General features: G+C 35.4%; 1 protein-coding gene and 1 non-coding gene across 4 annotated transcripts in view; both read left to right on the plus strand.

Annotated features, from left to right (window-relative positions):
- The window catches only part of KPNA4 (karyopherin subunit alpha 4), a 67,946-nt gene that overhangs the window by 38,637 nt on the left and 8,731 nt on the right, over nucleotides 1-20,578 (plus strand). For all 3 annotated transcript variants that reach the window (XM_060639101.3, XM_060639102.3, XM_078432196.1), the window contains 7 exons: nucleotides 1,412-1,498; nucleotides 4,154-4,323; nucleotides 4,412-4,456; nucleotides 7,415-7,546; nucleotides 13,679-13,807; nucleotides 15,206-15,310; nucleotides 19,920-19,991. In XM_060639101.3, coding sequence (XP_060495084.1) covers nucleotides 1,412-1,498; nucleotides 4,154-4,323; nucleotides 4,412-4,456; nucleotides 7,415-7,546; nucleotides 13,679-13,807; nucleotides 15,206-15,310; nucleotides 19,920-19,991 — 740 coding nt within the window. The remainder of the gene's footprint in view (nucleotides 1-1,411; nucleotides 1,499-4,153; nucleotides 4,324-4,411; nucleotides 4,457-7,414; nucleotides 7,547-13,678; nucleotides 13,808-15,205; nucleotides 15,311-19,919; nucleotides 19,992-20,578) is intronic.
- Nucleotides 14,021-14,351, plus strand: LOC132684500 (small Cajal body-specific RNA 7). The gene has a single exon (XR_009612709.2).

A 20,578-nucleotide genomic window follows, 5' to 3' on the forward strand; every position in this document is an offset into this window, starting at 1 on the left:
CTTTGGCAGGGCCACAGGGGAGTGCTAGGCCAGGATGAGCCATCTCACTGGGTTTGGTGGGGTGTGGCTACAGCAGTGCTCAGGGCTGGGGTGAAGGGCTGGTGCAAGTTTTGCTAGCAAGGTAGTATGTATAAAAAATGGCACCTGCCAGCACCTCCATCCTTGGAGAAAGTTCCATAAGACCCTCATCCCTTAGGCTTTAAGCTTAGCCAATGAACCTCCTTTACATATGCTCTAGGTACTTTTCTACCTACTGCTTTTGTGCTGGGTCCTGGGGCAAGTGAGTCTTTGAACAGATTCTTTTAAGAGTGTACCCTTGGTTTCCTACAGCCTTTGGGTCTCTTGGACATAAGCTCTGTTGGTTTTTAAAGCCAGATGATTTGGGGGTTTGTCTCTGGTGTAGGTCCCAAGGGTTTGGGTGCCTGATTTGGGGCTCTAACCCCTCCTCAGGGATATGTTCCATATTTATGAGATCCATCCCACTTGTGAATCCCTCCTATTGCGGTGGTGGGTAGGAGGGGGGGGGGGGGCATGGCTTTGTAAGGATGGCAGTCTCTGACTCTCTTATCTGTCTCAGTGTGATCTTTTTATCTTTTGATACAGAGGACCTGTTCAGCTAGTTCTGTAGAGAGCATTGTTGTATATGTAGCTGTAGGTTTGATGTGCCATGGTGGAAGGTGAGGTCAGGATCTTACTATGCCACTGTATTGAACTGCACCCTCCTGTTATTTCACATTTCCACATTCAAAAGTTATTTCAACAACTGGAGTCCTTTTTATTCCTCAAAATTTGAGAATAATGCTTAACCTGTAAGGAATTTATTTATCTGTTTGTTTATAAGGATTGATTTTTAATTTGGAATTTTATCCAGGTTTAATTATGAATGAAAATTTGCCAGCTTGTTACGATATTTGTATGTTGAAACTGCCATTTTGATGGTGAATTAAGTGGTCTGCTAGTTAAAATTTTTCCATTATTCTTACCCTAGTAAAAAAACATTTAATAAATATTTTTAATATATATATATATATATATATTAATTTTTTTAAGTGTGTTTATTTTGAGAGAGAAAGAAAGCTGAAATCAAGGAGGAGCAGAAAGAGAGAGGGAGAGACAGAATCCCAAGCAGGCTTTGCACTGTCAGACGGAGCCTAGTGTGGGCTTCAAACTCATGAACTGTGAGATCATGACCTGAGCTGAAGTCAGATACTTACCCAACTGAGCCACCCCAGGCACCCCAAATATATTTGTGATAGCTTTCTTTCTTCTTAGGTTTCAGCAAAAACAGATTGATTTTTGGTTTAGAGCATAGTATCTTTAGTCCCCTCCCCCCTTTTTTAATCAATATTATTGAAATTGAGCTCTAAAACTATTTTTAAACTTAAATGTAACTTACATTTTTTTCCTTTAGATGCTGTGCCACTTTTCCTGAGGCTTCTACATTCACCCCATCAAAATGTCTGTGAGCAGGCAGTGTGGGCACTGGGAAATATCATAGGTTTGTATAAAACTTGTAATGCTAGTCCAAAAATTATTGTCATATACTGTGTAATAAAAATGACTACAAATAGTGAAAAATGAGAAACAGTTTGTCATTTTCGTACTGATTTTTGTGAAATAATTTATAGAAATTAAGCTGTTTTAAGTGTAAACCTATGGTAAATAGAATGAATTTTTTGTTGCTTATGATACGGTAATATCTTTTTATATATAGACAGCTTTTTAAAAAAATATATAGTCAATCTTAGTTATTTGAGTAATTATGAAATATGTATCTCCTTCCTTTATTGTGTTGATGTGTCCATTTTATTCCCTAACTCTCCATTGTCATAGAAACTACTAAAAGAAAAAAAGGTGGTACAAAATAAACCAATAAGTTTTCTCCATAATGGCAGTTCTAAAAAGAGTATAAATGGAAATTTTTAGTATTTTTTATAGATTTTAGTATGGTAAAATACAATAATGTTATCCATTATTATTGTGAGGTCGTCATCCTACAGAAGGTGTTTGTAGCTTATAGACCGTGACATTAAATGTTGAACACCATGATTACCATACCTTTCAGTTTTTCTTTGACATAATTGTAGGAAGAATAAAGACGATTCTAATATTTCAAGATTAAAAAAAAATTTTTTTTTAATGTTTAATTATTTTTGAGAGAGAGAGAGAGAGAGACAGAGTGGGTGAGCAGGGGAGGGGCAGAGAGAAAGGGAGACACAGAATCTGAAGCAGGCTCCAGGCTCTGAGCTGTCAGCACAGGGCCCATCACGGGGTTTGAACCCACAAGGTACGAGATCAATACCTGAGTCCAACACTTAACCAACTAAGCCACCCAGGCGCCCCTCAAGATTTGTTTTTAAACTAGATCTGAACTTTCCTCAAACTCCAAAATTTAAAAAAACTGTCCTCCAGTGAGTGGAGAATGGAAAAAAACTGGAATCTGAACTGTATTATGTCCCTTAGTATTAAAGTTTATTTTTGGGGCGCCTGCGTGTCTCAGTCAGTTGAGCATCCGACTTCGGCTCAGGTCATGATCTCACAGTCTGTGAGTTCGAGCCCTGCGTCGGGCTCTGTGCTGACAGCTCAGAGCCCGGAGCCTGTTTCGGATTCTGTGTCTCCCTGTCTCTCTGACCCTCCCCCGTTCATGCTCTGTCTCTCTCTGTCTCAAAAAAATAAATAAAGGTTAAAAAAAATTTTTTTTTAAGTTTATTTTTGCCACAGACCATTGTTCTTGCATGGAAGTAGTCAGTATTACTTTAATGTACCTCTTCTATATTACCGTTTGGGGGGACCAAGGTAGAATGCAGAGGGATGGTTAGTGTCCCACAAGTAGGAGTTTTAAAATGGGAGAATTTCTCCGTAAAGTGTTATTCACATATGATCTGTTGCTGTTAAGAATGCTATCTTTTGTTGGGGCGCCTGGGTGGCTCAGTCGGTAAAGCGGCCGACTTCGGCTCAGGTCATGATCTCGCGGTCCGTGAGTTTGAGCCCCGCGTCGGGCTCTGTGCTGACAGCTCAGAGCCTGGAGCCTGTTTCAGATGCTGTGTCTCCCTCTCTCTGACCCTCCCCCGTTCATGCTCTGTCTCTCTCTGTCTCAAAAATAAATAAACGTTAAAAAAAAAAAAATTAAAAAAAAAAAAAAGAATGCTATCTTTTGTGTATTCAAATTCCTTCACCCCTTTGCTTTTATACTAAATTTTAGATTTAGAACTATTAATGCAGTATCTTGATCTTTGGTTTTCAATTCCTGTGACATCGTAGAATAATTAGACTACATGGATGCCAAAATAACAGGGATTTTATCTCCAAATATTGCAGTGCAAAGAAAAGGGTTTTCATTTGTGGAATGTAATACTTAACATGACTTTCATGATAGAAATTACGGCAATACTCTAGATACAGAAATTCCATTTGGCAGTTCTCTAAGGCAATGATTCTCAAACTTTTAACTGTTTTCAGTATCCTATGATAAGGGCTTGAATTCTTGACCCAGAATTCTGGATTCATAGAGTTTGTTTTAACAGATCTGGGATAGGGCCCAAAAATTACTTTGGGAACCACTCCTCTAGGGATATTGGTTCATTCCTCCACCCACTCCTTTTTTTTGACATAGTTTTTTATTTTTTAACTTTATTTTTGACATAGTTTTTTTTAAATATGTCAAATAATTTGTAGTTAATACTTTTGGTACTCTGATATTAGGTCACAAGTATAAATTCTACAGATTTTTTTTCTAATAGTATTTTGATGTGTGTACATATACATATGTTTTTATTACATGAAAGTTTGTTAAACTGAGTACCATTGCGAGAGAAGGTAAAAGCAGCAGTTCTCTGCTCACAAAGTATTCTAAAGAATCCTTAGGCTTCTATTTTTGGATGGCATAAAAACATAGGTGAACAATTTATAAACCTGAATATGTAAATCATGTACCAAAAAAATGTTATTACTTTATGTTGCTTCTCTTGGCTAAAAGACCTAAAATGAGAACTTGGTTGTTGTCCAGAACTTCTTTGTAAGACTGAATAGCTACACTTTTATATAAAACTAATAGTTAAAAATCTAGAAAGCAGCATATTGAACCCACTGCCGTATGTTTTCTGAATTGCTTATTGTCAGTGTATTTTATTGAATTAATCGCTCCTTCCTACAGGTGATGGGCCACAATGTAGAGATTATGTCATAAGTCTTGGAGTTGTGAAACCTTTACTTTCCTTCATAAGTCCATCTATTCCTATAACATTCTTAAGGAATGTTACTTGGGTTATGGTCAACTTATGTCGCCACAAAGACCCACCACCCCCAATGGAAACCATTCAGGAGGTAAACAGGTGTTGTGTGTTTTCTTTTTTGTTTTTTAACTAGATACCATTATGTATATATTTTTAAATCTGTATATTTCTCTCTTCAGATTCTTCCAGCTCTTTGTGTCTTAATTCATCACACAGACGTAAATGTGAGTATTTTTTATGTGTATATGTATGTATGTCTAGGGCTGCCTCTATGACATAGGGAAGAAAATCTTATGCTGAACATGATGTTAGTATACTCTATCAGATTTTTCCATTTCAAGAGCTGTAATAGCTTACTATTACTGTATTTACTTTGTGTTTTCCTGTATCATAAAATATAATTTACAGTGAAGAAATCAAGCCTAACTATATTTTGTTTTGGGCAATAACATGTTGGAGGGGGAGTTAAAAACTCATTTTGAAAATTCTTAAAGGTGTGTGTGTGTTGTTTGTGTGTTGCAAAAACTCATTTTCAAAGTTTTAAAGTTGCCAGTTAGTGATCTCTCCCATGAAGATTATATCTTTGATTGGTCAAGAGCTTTTTATGGAAGCTCATTTTAACAGCCTGGCCAGTGTTTGAGAGAATACATAGGCCTAATTGTACTTTCATTTTTTGAAAGATTAAAAAAGAGAAATATTTGTGCCTTTATGTATGGGTTTGTATTCATAAGAATACATACATCAATTTGAGAACATCAGTTGCTCTTTAATTTCATTTTCACTATATTTTTCCATCTATGGTGACTTTTTAGTGGCTTCACATGTTTTAGAGAAAACTCATAAATATCCAAACAAGAAAAAAAGTTCCTGCAGACTAGATTTTTAAAGTAATCAATATACCTTATTCATTCTCACCAATACAGATGGCAAAAGAAAAAGCACCTCAGGAAGTATGATGAGGTGGGAAACTGCCCTGACTGCTTACAAAACCAGCCTCACCTTCAGTGTATTAGAAAAGCTAGAAATATAATGGGTAAAAGAAAGCACAGGGATACAATGCACAGCAACATTCAGGAACTTACGTGGTTCCTTAGAAACAGCTTGGTGTGATGACCATTGTTTGATAAGCTGCTTCATTCCTTTGCAGTTTCCAGGGTAATACCATTTTTTCCAGGATCTGTCTAAAGCATATGGAACAAATCAAACTTAGAATTATATTACATCAAGGAGTGACATATGTACAAAATTCATTAAATTAACATGATCTTTGCTCTAAAGATACTTTGTTTTCAATCCTAATAGTCCAAGGTGTTTTGTTTTGTTTTGTTTTGTTTTGTTTTGTTTTGTTTTAAAGGAACATATAAGCCATTTTTGAGTTTGGCTCCTGTAATACCAAGTTTTTTTATTAAATTACAAATTTTCACACTTTTAAAAAATTTCCATGGAAAGTTAGTCTGAACATTTATACCTCTCCCAGAAAACCTGACAACTTGATTGACCTTATTTCAGAGATGTATTGTGTTCTTTCCATTTACCCCAACCCAGTTGAAATTGTAACTCCATCTTTCTTTTAATGTATCTTAAATTTCTCAAGCTAGTCTCATTATTCTTTAGTAGCATGTTTGCTAAGTAATATTGTTTACTATATAATAATATTTATTAAAAATATAATCTTTTTAGGTAAACTTAACTTAGCAAATTCTTAAATCAGACCATGAAAGAAAAAAATAAAAAACTGCTTCCACAAAGCATAAGTGAAACACTGAAATTATACTGTAGTTATAATTAGTAAATTTATTATAGAACACTAACTTTAATACAGAAATTATATAGGAGATCAAGTCTGTTTAAATTGTGATTTTGATGTGAGCATATTAATGACATTTAGTGTTGGGCCTTTTAAAAAAAAAATTGTACAGTCATGGACAAGTAACTTGAAATTCTTTGCCTTTATCAACCAATTTTGGCATATGTTGGAACTCTAGAAAAAAGATTTACATTTGTAAGTTGAAATTTAGTTCTTTCATGTATTTCAATACCACCTTATGTGTGTGAATTCTTTGATTTGGAGTCTTCTTTTTACATTAAAAATAACCAAAGAGCTCTCTTTAGTTTTTGAAAGAAACAATAGCAAAGTGTTGTTTTCTCCTACCAGGAGATTCTCAGATGTTTCAAACATAATGTTGGTTTAGAATTTAAAAGGTTTCAAATGTTCCTGGCTTGTGTTTTGACACAGAGTTCATATTCCAGAAAGGCTTTGGAAGTAAAGTTCCAGGCACAATTACTTTTCCTGTGTCTTTGTCAATAACTGTATTATTTATGCAACAGTTCAACAGTTGCCCTACTTCCTTTTGGACGTAACTACTAATTAGACTTAATACAAAAGAAAGATGAAACACAGTGGGCTTCTGAACTTCAGAATATAACATTAAAAATTATAGGTTAAATTATAGTATAATTTAGCTACAGAGGGTTTTTTTTTTTTTTAATAGGTAGTTTTGGCACATGCTATAAATTATGCATTTTCTTTTTTTACTAAAACGTTTTTGATTATAGATCACACAGATTGATCTATGGTTGTTTTTAATGTTTCGATGTGCAGCTGTGGGACACTTCATTATTAGAGAAGTTGCCTCCAATTTTATAAGGCAAAGCAAACTGGTTGGAAAAGATGAAATTGCTATTAACTCCTAATACTTAAATACTGGCTCGTGACATACCAACACGATGCCAGTGATACTAGAGATCACTTGAACAAATACATCTAGCCCAGATGTTTTGAATCGCTGTGTATGTTGGATACTTAATAGTCTTTCCAACTCTGTGTATTTACTATAATATCTTTGGACTTATTCTGCGTCAGTGTGAGTATTTGAGAAAGAGAATGTCTTTTTCTATTTCCTGTATGGTGTACTGTGTATCTTAGTGAATTAAGATTAGCTACCAACCTGTGGTCAGGATTATAATTAACTGAAGCATACTGAATATGGCTAAAGGATTCACATACTTGATAACAGACATTGATAGATGATGTTGTTTAGTATAATAGAGATTAAGATTTCAGTGAATTGAGAGAAGAAGAAAAAAGGCAGTGGAACAATCATAGATTAGTCTGTATGGTTAAGAATTATTAAAGTTAGAAAATATTCAAAGGCTATTTGAATTTTCATTTTATCCCTTAGATATTGGTAGATACAGTCTGGGCCCTCTCTTACCTTACTGATGCTGGCAATGAACAGATACAGATGGTAATAGACTCTGGAATAGTCCCTCACTTGGTTCCTCTACTCAGCCACCAGGAAGTCAAAGTTCAGGTGAGTTTGTTGTTAATAATACAATATTTTTGTTTTGTTTTGCTTTTTACCACTAGTTTGCTTTAAGCATGGCATGTAAAAATGGCCAGTTTCATTAGTTCAAAGTATATTTCTAGCCTGATAACACATCTTTATTTTAATCTATTTTTTTATTGAAGTATAGTTGACACAGGGTTACATTAGTTTCAGGTGTACAACATAGTGATTCAATTTCTCTATATGTTATGCTATGCTCACCACAAGTGTAGCTACCATCTGACACCATACAATGCTATTAAAATACCATTAACTGTATTCCCTATGCTGTGCTCTGTATTCCATGACTTACTCATCCAGTTACTGGAAGTCTGTTTCTCCCACTCCCCTTCACCCATTTTGCCCATCACCCCACCTCCCTTCCCTCTGGCAACCATCAGTTTGTTCTGTATTTATGGATCTTTTTTTGAGTTTTGTTTGTTTGTTCATTTTGTTTTTTAAATTACACATATAATTGAGATCGTAAGGTATTTTGTCTTTGACTTATTTCACTTAGCATGATCTCTGGGTCCATCGATGTGGTTGTAAATGGCAAGATCTCATCTTTTTATGACTAATATTCCATTTTATGTATATACCATGTCTTTATCCATTCATCTATCGATGGACTCTTGGGTTGCTTTCATATCTGGGTTATTATAAATAACACTGCAATAAATATAGGGGTGCAGATATCTTTTTGGAATAAAGTAAGAACATATCTTTGAAAGGAGTGAGGTATTAATTATATCCCCATATTTAAAAAATGTATATTATTTTTGAGAGAGAGAGAGAGAGAGAATGTGAGCAGGGGAGGGCCAGAGAGAGAGAGGGAGACAGAGGATCTGAAGCAGGCTCCACACTGACAGCAGAGACCCCGATGTGGGGCTTAAACTCACAGGCTATGAGAGCATGACCTGAGCCAAAGTCAGGTGCTTAACCAACTGAGCCACCCATGCACCCCAATTATATCCCCATTTTAAAGATGAAGAAAATGAGGGGTACCTAGGTACCTCAGTCAGTAGAGCATGGGACTCTTGATCTCAGGGTCATGAGTTCAAGTCCCATGTGGGGCATGGAGACTACTTAATAATTTTTAAAATTTTTAAAAAGAGAAAATGGGGTAAGATTACTACAAGTCAACAAGAATCTTTCCCTGTCCCCCTATTCCCACCCCACCAAAAACCCCATCCCAGGTCAACTCCTTTGTTAATTACTGATTTCTAAGAATTTCTTAGGAAATTTCATGTGATAACATGGTGGCATCTGAAATAAGTACTGATATTTTAATTTTTTCTTTTTGTCCTGTTTCTTTTTGCCTACCCTACTCCTTTTTTTCCCCTTTTTATTTAACAGCCATACTGCACCTGGCAAGTTTAGTTAATGCTTAACTTCATTGGCACTGTGATAAAGGCTTTGTACTGAAATACGCTGCTCAGGAGCTTCCTAAATTGTTTCCTTTTAATTATTTCAAATTTTTGTTTTCTTTGTAATGTTTTTATTTATTTCTGAGAGAGCGGGGGAGGGGCAAAGAGCGAGAGGGAGGCAGAGGATCCAAAGCTGGCTCTGAGCTGACAGCAGAGAGCCCAATGTGGGACTCAAATTCATGATTCACGAGATCATGACCTAAGCTGAAGCTGGATAGTTAAGCTTAACCAACTGAGCCACCTAGGCACCCCTAAAATCTTCTTAACTTTTTATCCTTTTATTATTTCTAAATCCTTCCATATAAATATTTATCCCAAGCCATCTAGAAAGAGCCAAAAAAGAGAGGGTGAGAAGTTCACACAAATATTATGAGCAGTAACTGTCAAACTGCAGTGGTAAAGGGATATACAGCAAGCTCTCTCCCTACCCTTCTGATGTAAATAGAATGCTTTCATCTTATGATGACTTACAGTCTGGTCAATAATAGCATAAGGAAAACCGTTAACCTAATGCACTATTTCTCAACCCTGGGTGGACATTAAGATCAACTGTGAAGCTTAAAGAAAAAAATTTTTTTTTTTATTTCCCTTGCTTGACCCCTGGTGATTCTGTTTTAGTAAATCTGGGATATTTCCTAGAAACCTGGGCTTTAAAAAGCTCTTCAGATGTTTCTCATGTACAGTTAGAATGGAGATACACTATCTTAAAATGTAAAACACTTTAAAGAAAAAGGGAACACTGAGCTGAATTCAGAAGGAATTAATAGAGTAGTTTGCCATTTAGGGTTATTTGTGGTTCACTAAAGTATTCTTACTAGGGCACCTAGCTGGCCCATTCAGAAAAGCATGTGACTCTTGATCTCAGAGTTGTGAGTTTGAGCCCTATGTCTGGTATAGAGATTACTAAAAAAAAATAAACTTTAAAAAATAAATATTCGTATACATATGTATTATTAAGCTTGCATTTCTTTTTTTTTTCTTGAACTTTTTTTTAATGTTTGTTTATTTTTGAGAGAGCACAAGTGAGGGAGGGACAGAGGGGGACAGAGGATCCGAAGCAGGCTCTACACTGACAGCAGCGAGCCTGATGTGGGGCTCAAACTCACGAACCACAAGATGATGACCTGAGCCAAAGGTAACGCTCAACTAACTGAGCCACCCAGGTACCCTTGAGTTTGCATTTCTTAAGTGCAATACTTATATCTTGGTATGGGTATTTGGTCTGTTTTTTGTTTTCTTTTTTTCAGAATGCATCTTTAGTTTTAATATTGGACTTCATTCAGAAATAGGGCTGGAATTTTTCTTTAGCCAGCTTTCAAAGTTAATGTTGTAATACTTGTAATGAACCTCCATGTAGGTTTCCTCTATATTCCTACTTCCCCCATCAAATTATTTCGACACGTCCCAGATAGTATATAATTTCATCAGCTTTTCTTAAAAAATAAGGCTGTATGTTTTTATATAATCACAGTACTGTTAGAGTATCTTTTAAATCTTAGTAAAATCAGGGGCACATGGGTAGCTCAGTAAGTTAAATGTCTGACTCTTGGTTTCAGCTCAGGTCATGTTGTTATAGCTTTGTGGGTTCGAGCCCCATATGGGGCTCTGCACTGGCAGTGTGGAACCTGCTTGGGATTCTCTCTCTCATCCTCTCTCTCTGCCCGCCCCCCCCCCCCCCACACTTGCACTGTTTCTGTCTCTTTCAAATAAATAAACTTAAAAAGAAAGTTAATATTAGAATCCAATCAGTATCCAAATTTTACTGATTGCTTCATTTTTTTTCCCACACTTTGATGAAATCTATATCAAAACAAGGTTGACATTGCATTTGGTAGCTTTGTTTTTATGTTCCTGTTACTCTACAGTTTTATTTTTCTTTCCCCTCTTAAATTTATTTGTTAAAGAAGCTGGGTCACTATGAAACTTTGTTTATTCATTTTGAGAGAGAGAGAGAATGTGAACATGAGCAGCTGAAGGGCAGAGAGAGAGGGAGAGAAAGAATCCCAAGGCGGCTCTGCGCGGTCTGCTCAAAGCCTGACACAGGGCTTGAACCCATGAACCGTGAGATCATGACCTGAGCTGAAACCAAGAGTCAGATGCTTAACCGACTGAACCACCCAGGCACCTGACTAGAAACATTTTTAAAACAAATTAAAGACTTACTAAATAAATGGAAAGACATCTACATTCGTGGAGTAGAAGACAGTATTGTTAGAATGATAGTGCTCCCCAAATTTACCTACAGATTAAATTCAATTTGTTAAAATCCCAGGTGCCTTTTTGTAGAAACTTACAAGCTAATATTAAAATCCATATGAAAATACAAAGGTCCCAGAAATAGCAGAAACAAACTTTAAAAAAGGACAGTTGGGGACTTCTCACTTTCAGAACTTACTGCATAGTTTCAGTGAAAAAGACTTTGTGATACCGGCATAAGGGTAGACATATAGAATCAAGAGTCCAGAAGAACCCATGCATTTATGATCGGTTGATTTTTAACAAAGGTGCCAAGAAAATTCACTTAGCAAAGAATAGTCTTTTCAGGAAGTAGTGATTCAACTATACTTGTACAATGTAGCTGAGACTTACTAAATATATACCTATAAACAAATGAAATTAGACTCCTGTATATAAAAATTAGCTCAGAATAAACACCTAAATGTAAGAGCTAAAAGTGTAAACCTCTTAGAAGAAAACATAAGAATAGATTTTCGTGATAATCGATTATGCAGCAATTTTTTACATATGATACCAGAAGCATAAGCAATCAAAGAGAAAAGTAGATAAATTGGACTTCACCAAAATTAAAAACTTAAAAAAAATTTTTTTTTTAATGTTTATTTATTTTTGAGAGTGTGAGTGGGGGAGGGGCAGAGAGAGAGAGAGAAACACAGAATCTGAAGCAGACTCCAGGCTCTGAGCTGTCAGCATGGAGCCGGATGCGGGGCTGGAACTCACGAACTGCGAGATCATGACCTGAGTTGAAGTTGGGGACTCAACTGACTGAGCTACCCAGGCGCCCCAAAATTAAAAACTTCTGCTTCTAAGGACACCATCAAGAAATGAAAAGACAACCCAAAGAATGGAAAGGAATATTCGCAAATCATATATCTGAAAAGTGACTTCTATCTAAAATACATAAAGAACTTCTACAACTCAACAATAAAAAGACAAATAACCCCATTAAACATTGAACATTTAAATAGTTATTCAGAAAGATCTACAAGTGATCAATAAGCACATGAGAAGATGTTCAACATTATTAGTTATGAAGGAAATGTAAATCAAAGCTGCAATGAAGGGGCACCTGGGTGGCTCAGTCAGTTGAGTTTCCGACTTCTGCTCAGGTCATGATCTCATGGTTCGTGAGTTGGAGCCCCACATCAGGCTCACTGCTGTTAGCACAGAGCCTGCTTTGGATCCTCTGTCGCCCCCACCACCCGCTTGCGCTCTCTTTATCTCAAAAATAAACCTTAAAAAAAAAAAACAACTGCAATGAAATACCACTTTGTATGCACCAGGGTGGTATAATCAAAAAGACAGTCACAAGTTTCATCAAGGATGTAGAGAAAGTGGAATCCATACACCCTGCTATAAAAACGTAAAATGGTACAGCCTCTTTGGAATACGGTTTGAATAGTACCTCAAAAAGTTAGATATAGAGTTACCATATGACCCAGCATTTTCCATTCACTGGTAGATGCCCAAGAGAACTGAAAACACCTGTTCACCCAAAAACTTGCACACAAATGCTTATGGCACTATTATTTGCCATAGCCAAACAGTGAAAACAATCCAAATGTTCGTCAACTAATGCATGGTTAAATAAAAGGTGGAAATGGTGGTATGACATATCCATACAGTGGAATATTATTTGGCCATGAAGAGGAATGAGGCATCGATACATGCTACAACATGAATGGACCTTGAAAGTATGATGTTAAGTGAAGGAAGTCAGACCAGAAAGGCCACCCACTGTCGATTCTAATTATATGAAATGTCTGAAATAGGCAAATCAACAGAGATGTCTCAGGCATACTATAGTGGCTGTCAGGAACCCTTGGGGGGTGAGGGAAATGGGAGTGACTACCAGTGGGTACAGATACTCCTTTTTGGTGTGATAAAAATGTTCTGGAATTCTATATTAGTTATGGTTGTACAACTCAATGTGTAAGAACCACTGAATTGTACATTGTGAAAGGGTAAATTTTATGTTAATATGAATTATATCTCAATTGAGGGTTGAAAACGGAATCATTTGTCTTGTAAATATTAAAATTAGCTCCCCCTGCCCCCCCCCCCGAGAAAACTGTAACTTGACAGAAAATGGTGTAATACAACAACAGAAAAATAATTGATAATTCAAATTCGTACAATACTGAAATCTCATAGTAAGCAGCTTTCCTTCAGAAGAGCACTGTGTTTTTGTTTTGTAATTTGTTGAAACACTGAATCAAAAATATAAAGTACTGTCTTCCTGTCTTTATGGCCCTAATTTACTATCCAAAATTATCCTTATTTGTTTGTTGACTGTCTTCTACAATAATGTAAACTCCCTAATCCTGTCTGTCCTAATCACTCCTCTGTTCCTAAATCTGTATCAGACACAACTTGCTCAAAAAGCATAGTTGGCGTGAATGAAAGAATGTATCTTTCATAATAGAACATCTCATTAAATCTTTTGTTGCAGACTGCAGCACTTCGAGCTGTGGGCAACATTGTTACTGGAACTGATGAGCAAACACAAGTAGTTTTGAACTGTGATGCTCTTTCACACTTCCCAGCACTTCTGACACATCCCAAAGAGAAAATTAATAAAGTAAGTATTTTTAAATACTACTTAATAATAATAATGTATAAAGTATCAGCAGTTTTCATAAAATTAGGGATTCAGAAGTATCTGTAATGATTACTAATATAAAACCATCAGCTAGATATCCAGAGAAGATAGAATATTTTTCTCTTTATATCATGGATCTTTATGATTTTCTGTATATAAAACCGGTAGTAAACAGTGCAGATTTGGCTCTCTTGGAAATGATGAAATAGAGATAATTGGGTGTTGAATGTTGTGTGATTGGAAACTTTTGATATGTAAGTTATTAAGCTTAATATTTTATAGACAATAGAGTGTGTGTGTGTGCCATTTGTGTGTGTGTGTGTGTGCGCTCATGGAGGCTATTGAAAGGGGGCACTGACTGGTGATGCTGATATCGGAGTGCATTTGAGGCTGTTGTAAAAATACATGGGTTGTTGATTACAACGTTGCCGATGATTATAACCCAAGAACAGCTCACCTAAGTAGCCTAGCACCCTAAAATCTCTAACAGGTTCATCAAACATGGCCCTGTGATCTGATCCAAAAGAGCCTACTTCACACTAGCTAATACTAATAGTTTGTGGAGTAAAACTTGTTTCCTAATTTTTAACAGAGAAAATGTTTCCCTTTACATTGATAAATATAATAAATTTATTAAGTTTGATAAATTACCATAATTTTTATAATATCCTATGTAGGATAGGTAGGTAGATATTTTGTGTCTTATTTCATGCTAACTGGTTTTAGTGTCTATTTATTATGTATTAACTTGTGAAACACCTGACTACCATCATCTTGGCAAAAGTAGCAGCACTGTAGTGTAAAGGGTGGCACACAAAGATCATTAAGGTGGGCCAATGAAGCAATCAAACATTTGGTGCCACGTTAGCTCTTGAGAGAAATAGCGCAGTGAATGACTTACAAATAAGTATACTAAAACAACCCACTCTTTCAGCTTTTGGGTCTCCATCATCATGGATAATTGAGAGACTTCCCAACTTTGGCGAGCACTCTCGATCACAATAGAATAGAGAATAAAGCACATTATGTGAGGGGGATGCTAAGTCTCATTTACAGTAGTTTCAGGATTTGTATCTGTATTATAGCTCATCAATTCCTTAGTATTTGTTCAGCCAAGCTTCTTTTGAGTCCTATGTTTGGGAACACTGCTTAAGAATTCTTCAGAAGGGTTAGTTCATTATGAGTTGGATCAGGGCCATAAACAATTTGTCCAAAGAAAATATAGGAGGGGATAGAGGAGTTGAGATTCCTAAAATTTTTATTATGGAACTCAGTCCATAATAAAATCATTTGGACATTGTAGCAAACATACTGAATTTAGGTCAGATGCAGATTTTAATTTTTAATGAGAAATATTGACAGAGTCTTGTTCTGCAGGAAGCAGTGTGGTTCCTCTCTAACATAACTGCAGGAAATCAGCAGCAGGTTCAAGCAGTAATTGATGCCAATCTTGTACCAATGATAATACATCTTTTGGATAAGGTAAGAAAATCCTCTTGCATGCATCTGGGTAAGAAGAAAAGGGTTTAAATTTAACAGATACACTCTTCTGTTTGTTTAATTAGAACCTATACAGTGGCATGAATAGTATAGTTAAGTAGTATTAACATGAAAACTTTGAACCCATTGATTTTTATATATAAAAGACATTTTTTAGGAACCCCTGACCCTTCTTCTGTATCATTCTTTTACCAAAATTACCATCCTGGGATTTATTAAAAATACATTATTATTACTACTGATGATAATGTTCATGGTCATAATTATTACTGATTATAAATGCTTACATAGTCTCATCACTCTACATATATTACTTCATTTAATACTGTAGCTCCAAACTATGGTATAGACCAATAAATTTGCCCAAAATCAAACAGCAAGTAAGTGTGCTATTTAATTGGATGCTATATCATCTCTCATACTTACTTTAATGTTTGGGAAAGAGACCACAGTCACAGCATGAGGGTTTTTTTCTGAACACTGATCTGTAATTAAAGAGAAGATCCCTCTGTCTTCTTTCCCTCCATATTTTCTACAAGCTGATAGTAAAGGCTTAGTTTCCTGTAGACTGGTAGATCAGGTTCAGTGTTTTAGGCAAGGCTTAATGCACTACTCTGTATTTCCTGATGATTCACATCAGAAGACACATACTGTTTGTCCTGTATCTCCAGATGTCCTAGATCTCCTGTTCCAGATTGATGAGTGAGCTCAGGTGTTCTCAGCCTACTGCAATTGATTGTTATAAACCTATCCACCAATCTTTTGCCTGGGGGTTTTTAGGTAATCAGTCATTGATGATCATTGCATGGATCCCTTATTTTACAAGGAACTGCAAAATGGTGACATTCTAATTCTATCATTCTTTATGTATTACCTGTGATTTTTCAATAAAAAACTATCAGCTATTGGTTTACTCTAAAATATGTTTCATATAAGAAAGACAAGGTAAATTCTCATTATCACTCAGTTTTTAGAATAACATGGTTCCCTAACAACTTCAAAAGTTGACTAAGGTGGAGTTTTTAGTGTCCTTAGGAAATTACGAATTTATATCTTGTAGTCATTTTTTTTAACAAATTGTCCCTGACCAATGGGAACCTCTTAAATTTAGTGCCTGTGTCTTTTTTACATCTCCTCAGTAGTTTATGAGAGCTTCCTACCTTTGAATATGACATGATTCTCAAGCTTATTTTGTGTATTTTCTGATGTAGACTCTCCAGGATGCCCTTTTAGGTAGCAGATAGTATTTAAGGACCATAGTTCAGGTCCTAAAGATGACCATTGTTATGAGGTTGTCATTGTTTTTAGGCCTGAGTGAACAAAATAGGGGATCAGGGGGTTCTGGGTTTGTTTCTTTGTTGTTGTTGTTGTTGTTTTTAAGTAGAAGATAGGGGTGCCTGAGTGGCTCAGTCAGTGGAGCATGCGATTCTTGATATGAGGGTTGTGAGTTTAAGCCCTACATTGGGCGTCGAGCCTACTTTAAAAAAAAGTAGAAAATATATAGTATTTTTGTGAACATAAGAATTCATAAGAAACGAATCATGAATGAAAGGAAACTATCAGCTGTTACTGGGTATTTAGGGTAAACTGTTTTTATTTTCTCTTCGATTTTATATTTTTATCTCTTTTATGCTGGAATCTTTATAAAAAGATTGCAATATATATTGAGATATATAAAATTTATCAAAATAACAAAATCACATTGCCACTAACAACATGACTACTCCACTTCTAAGATTTCCTTGACGGTTTTTTGTCTTTAGGATATTTTCCATCAGTGATGTACTTAAAAGTAATGTATCACTTGAAATGATTTTTTGCATGTGTGGCTAAGTCACCAACATGAAATACAATTAGATTATTTCTGTTTTCTTTTGTTTGCAGAGTGGGTCAAGACTCAGTTTATTTTATTTGTTTTAAATCCAAGTTAGTTAACATACAGTATAATAATGATTTCAGGAATAGAATTTAGTGATTATCACTTACATTTAACACCCAATGCTCATCCCATCAAGTGCCCTCCTGAATGTCCATCACCCATTTAACCCCACACACTCCCCCTTCAGCAACTGTCAGTTTGTTTTCTGTATTTTTTGTTCTTTTTTTATTTTGTTCTTTTTTGTTGTTCTCTGTATTGAAGAGTCTGTTATGGTTTGCCACCCTCTTTGTTTTTATCTTACTTTTTCTTCCCTTCCCCTGTGTTCATCTGTTTTATTTTTTAAATTCCACATATGAGTGGAATCATATATTTATCTTTCTCTGCCTGACTTATTTTGCTTAGCATAATAAACTCTAGTTCCATCTGTGTTGTTGCAAATGGCAAGATCTCATTCTTTTTGATAGCCAAGTAGTACTCCATTGTATATATATGCCACATCTTTATCCATTTGTCAAGCACCGGACATTTGTGCTCTTTCCATACTTTGGCTATTGTTGATAGTGCTGCTATAAACACTGGGGTGCATGTGCCCCTTCAAATCACTATTCTTGTATCCTTTGGATAAATACCTAGTAGTGCAATTGCTGGGTCGTAGGGTAGTTCTATTTTTAATTTTTTTGAGGAATCTCTGTACTGTTTTCCAGAGTGACTGCACCAGTTTGCATTCCCACCAGCAGTGCAAAAGTGTTCCTCTTTATCCACATCCTTGACAACATCTATTGTTTCCTGAGTTGTTAATTTTTTAGCCATTCTGACAGATGTGAGGCAGTATCTCATTGTGGTTCTAATTTGTATTTCCCTGATGATGAGTGATGATGAGCATCTTTTCATGTGTCTTGTTATCTATCTGTGTGTTTTTGGAAAATCATCTGTTCATGTTTTTTGCCCATTTCTTCACTGCATTGTTACTTTTCTTTGTTTAGGGTTTTTTTGGTTATATAAAGCAAATGGTTATATAGTTTCCAGGTAAAAAATGTATGCCTTGTTTTAAAAGTACATACACAAAGATCTAATTTCCATTTCTTTCACATACTCTTCCTTTCTTTACAGATAATCATCTTTATTAGCTTTGGGGTTATTCTATTGTTTCTTTTTAAATATCAGCAAATGCTTTTGTATTTGCTTATTCCCACCCTTTCTTACACAAATGGTATTGCTTTTTTTTATTAAAAAATGTGTATCCCAGAGATCATTCCCATAGCATTATATAGAGAGCTTCTTTAATCCTTTTTTATACCTACGTATGATACTCCATTATATGGATGTACTATAATGTATTCAATCACCTTACTATTTTATGATATTTGAGATGTTTCTAAGATTAAGGTTTTTTTTCTTTTTCAGTATTTTACGAGGGAATACTAGAATTACAGATAGACATATATGTAAATTTTGCTGTATAATATTCATCCCTGTCTGTAAAGATTGTACTGTTTTACACTCCTACCACTGACAGATATTTGGATTTTATCGGTCTGATGTATAAAAATAGATGCCCACTGCAACTTTAATTTTTATTCCTCATATTTACATAAGTTTTTTCTTAATTACAAGCATTTTTCCAGATTGCTAGTCTTTTTTTTTTTTTTTTTTTTTTTTTTAACGTTTATTTTTGAGAGTGAGAGAGAGAGACAGAGTTTAAGTGTCAGAGGGGCAGAGAAAGAGAGACACAGAATCTGAAGCAGACTCTAGGCTCTGAGCTGTCAGTGCAGAACCCAATATGGGGCTCAAACTCACAAGTGGCTGGAACTTAGGAACTGCAAGATCATGACCTGAGCCGAAGTCAGACGCATAACCAAATGAGCCACCCGGATGCCCCGCTAGTCTTCTTTATGTTTAATAACTGGTTATTATTCCATTTAGATTTATTGTAATTAGTTATTTCACTGTTGAGAATTTTAGTGGCTTTTACTTTTTGACTAGTATTGCTTCTAATACAATATATAGAAAGATACATAGTATTACTTGGTTTTAAATTATTTTCTTGGTAAATTCTCAAAGGTTCTCACCTATGAGAACTTCATATTATTAAGTATTACTAAGTATATTGCTAAATCATATGTATGACTTGTTAAATGATTTTTAAATATATTTTAATGGTGGACATTATCATTTTTAAAACTGTGTTTAAAAGGATAATTTAACTTGACATTTCTTTGATTAAAGTGAAATGCACATTCCCCTCCCTTTTATCATTGACTTCATTTAATCTAACTGAACAGTAAAATCAAGTCAGTTTGTTGCTAGGAGAGACTGCAAAAGGGAGTCTACATTTGTTTAGGGCAAATTGAGTTGAAAAGCTTTTCTTAAATGAAAATTATGGGGGCACCTGGGTGGCTCAGTCACTTAAGCACCCGCCTTTGGCTCAGTTCATGATCTCCTGGTTCATGAGTTCAAGCCCCTCATTGGCTCCTCTGCTGTCAGCATTGGAGCCTGCTTTGGATCCTCTGTACCCTTCTCTCTCTGCCCCTCCCCTGCTTGTGCATGTACTCTCTCTCTCTCAGAAATAGACATTAAAAAGTTCTTTTAAAAGTTATATATGCATATAGAAAGGCTAGAGGAAAACCTGGGGAAATAAACAGTTGAAAATAATTTCAGACAACATTTTTTCCCAATATCCTAAATTGAAGTTTGTATCCTTTGATTTTACAGGGGGATTTTGGCACTCAGAAAGAAGCTGCTTGGGCCATAAGTAACTTAACAATTAGTGGGAGGAAAGATCAAGTAAGTTCAGCTCTTATTTATTTCTCAAAACTGGTAAAAATAAAACAGTACAGATAATTCTAAGATTTAGATTTCAGTTAAATCCTAATTTAAAATAATAGCAAGGTAACAGGCATTCTGTAATTTTTTTCACCCCATATAAAAGTGTCACCTTGACTTCCTTTAGTTATATTTCATAGATGAGAAGTGTTCTCTTTATACCATCTTAGCCTCTAAGAATTTTCTAATCCATGGTAAGATCAAAGCACATGTAGTCAAGATTTTGGTTTTTTATTTTTAAACAGTATTAGGGAAAAATAGGACTTTTTAGGTTAATAGGGCAGACTGAAACAACTTCACAGATTCTCCTAACAAGTGAACATCAAAAATAAAAAGAAAGCAAACAACAAGAAAAATTTATCAGCAGCAGACAAAGCAAGGAAGGCAGGGAACTAACCAAAACCAAAAAGCTGAGACTAGAAATTAGGGAAAGGAATGTGAGGTGCCTAGGTTGTAAAATTTAAAGTGGCACTCATTCTAGAGTTGTGTGGGTGACAGAGGTTAACATTGTGCCAAACTAGAAGAATAAAATGAGTTTTAAAGGTTTC

The sequence above is a fragment of the Panthera onca genome, chromosome C2 (assembly GCF_046562875.1).
Source record: "Panthera onca isolate mPanOnc1 chromosome C2, mPanOnc1 haplotype 2, whole genome shotgun sequence".
NCBI lineage: Eukaryota > Metazoa > Chordata > Mammalia > Carnivora > Felidae > Panthera > Panthera onca.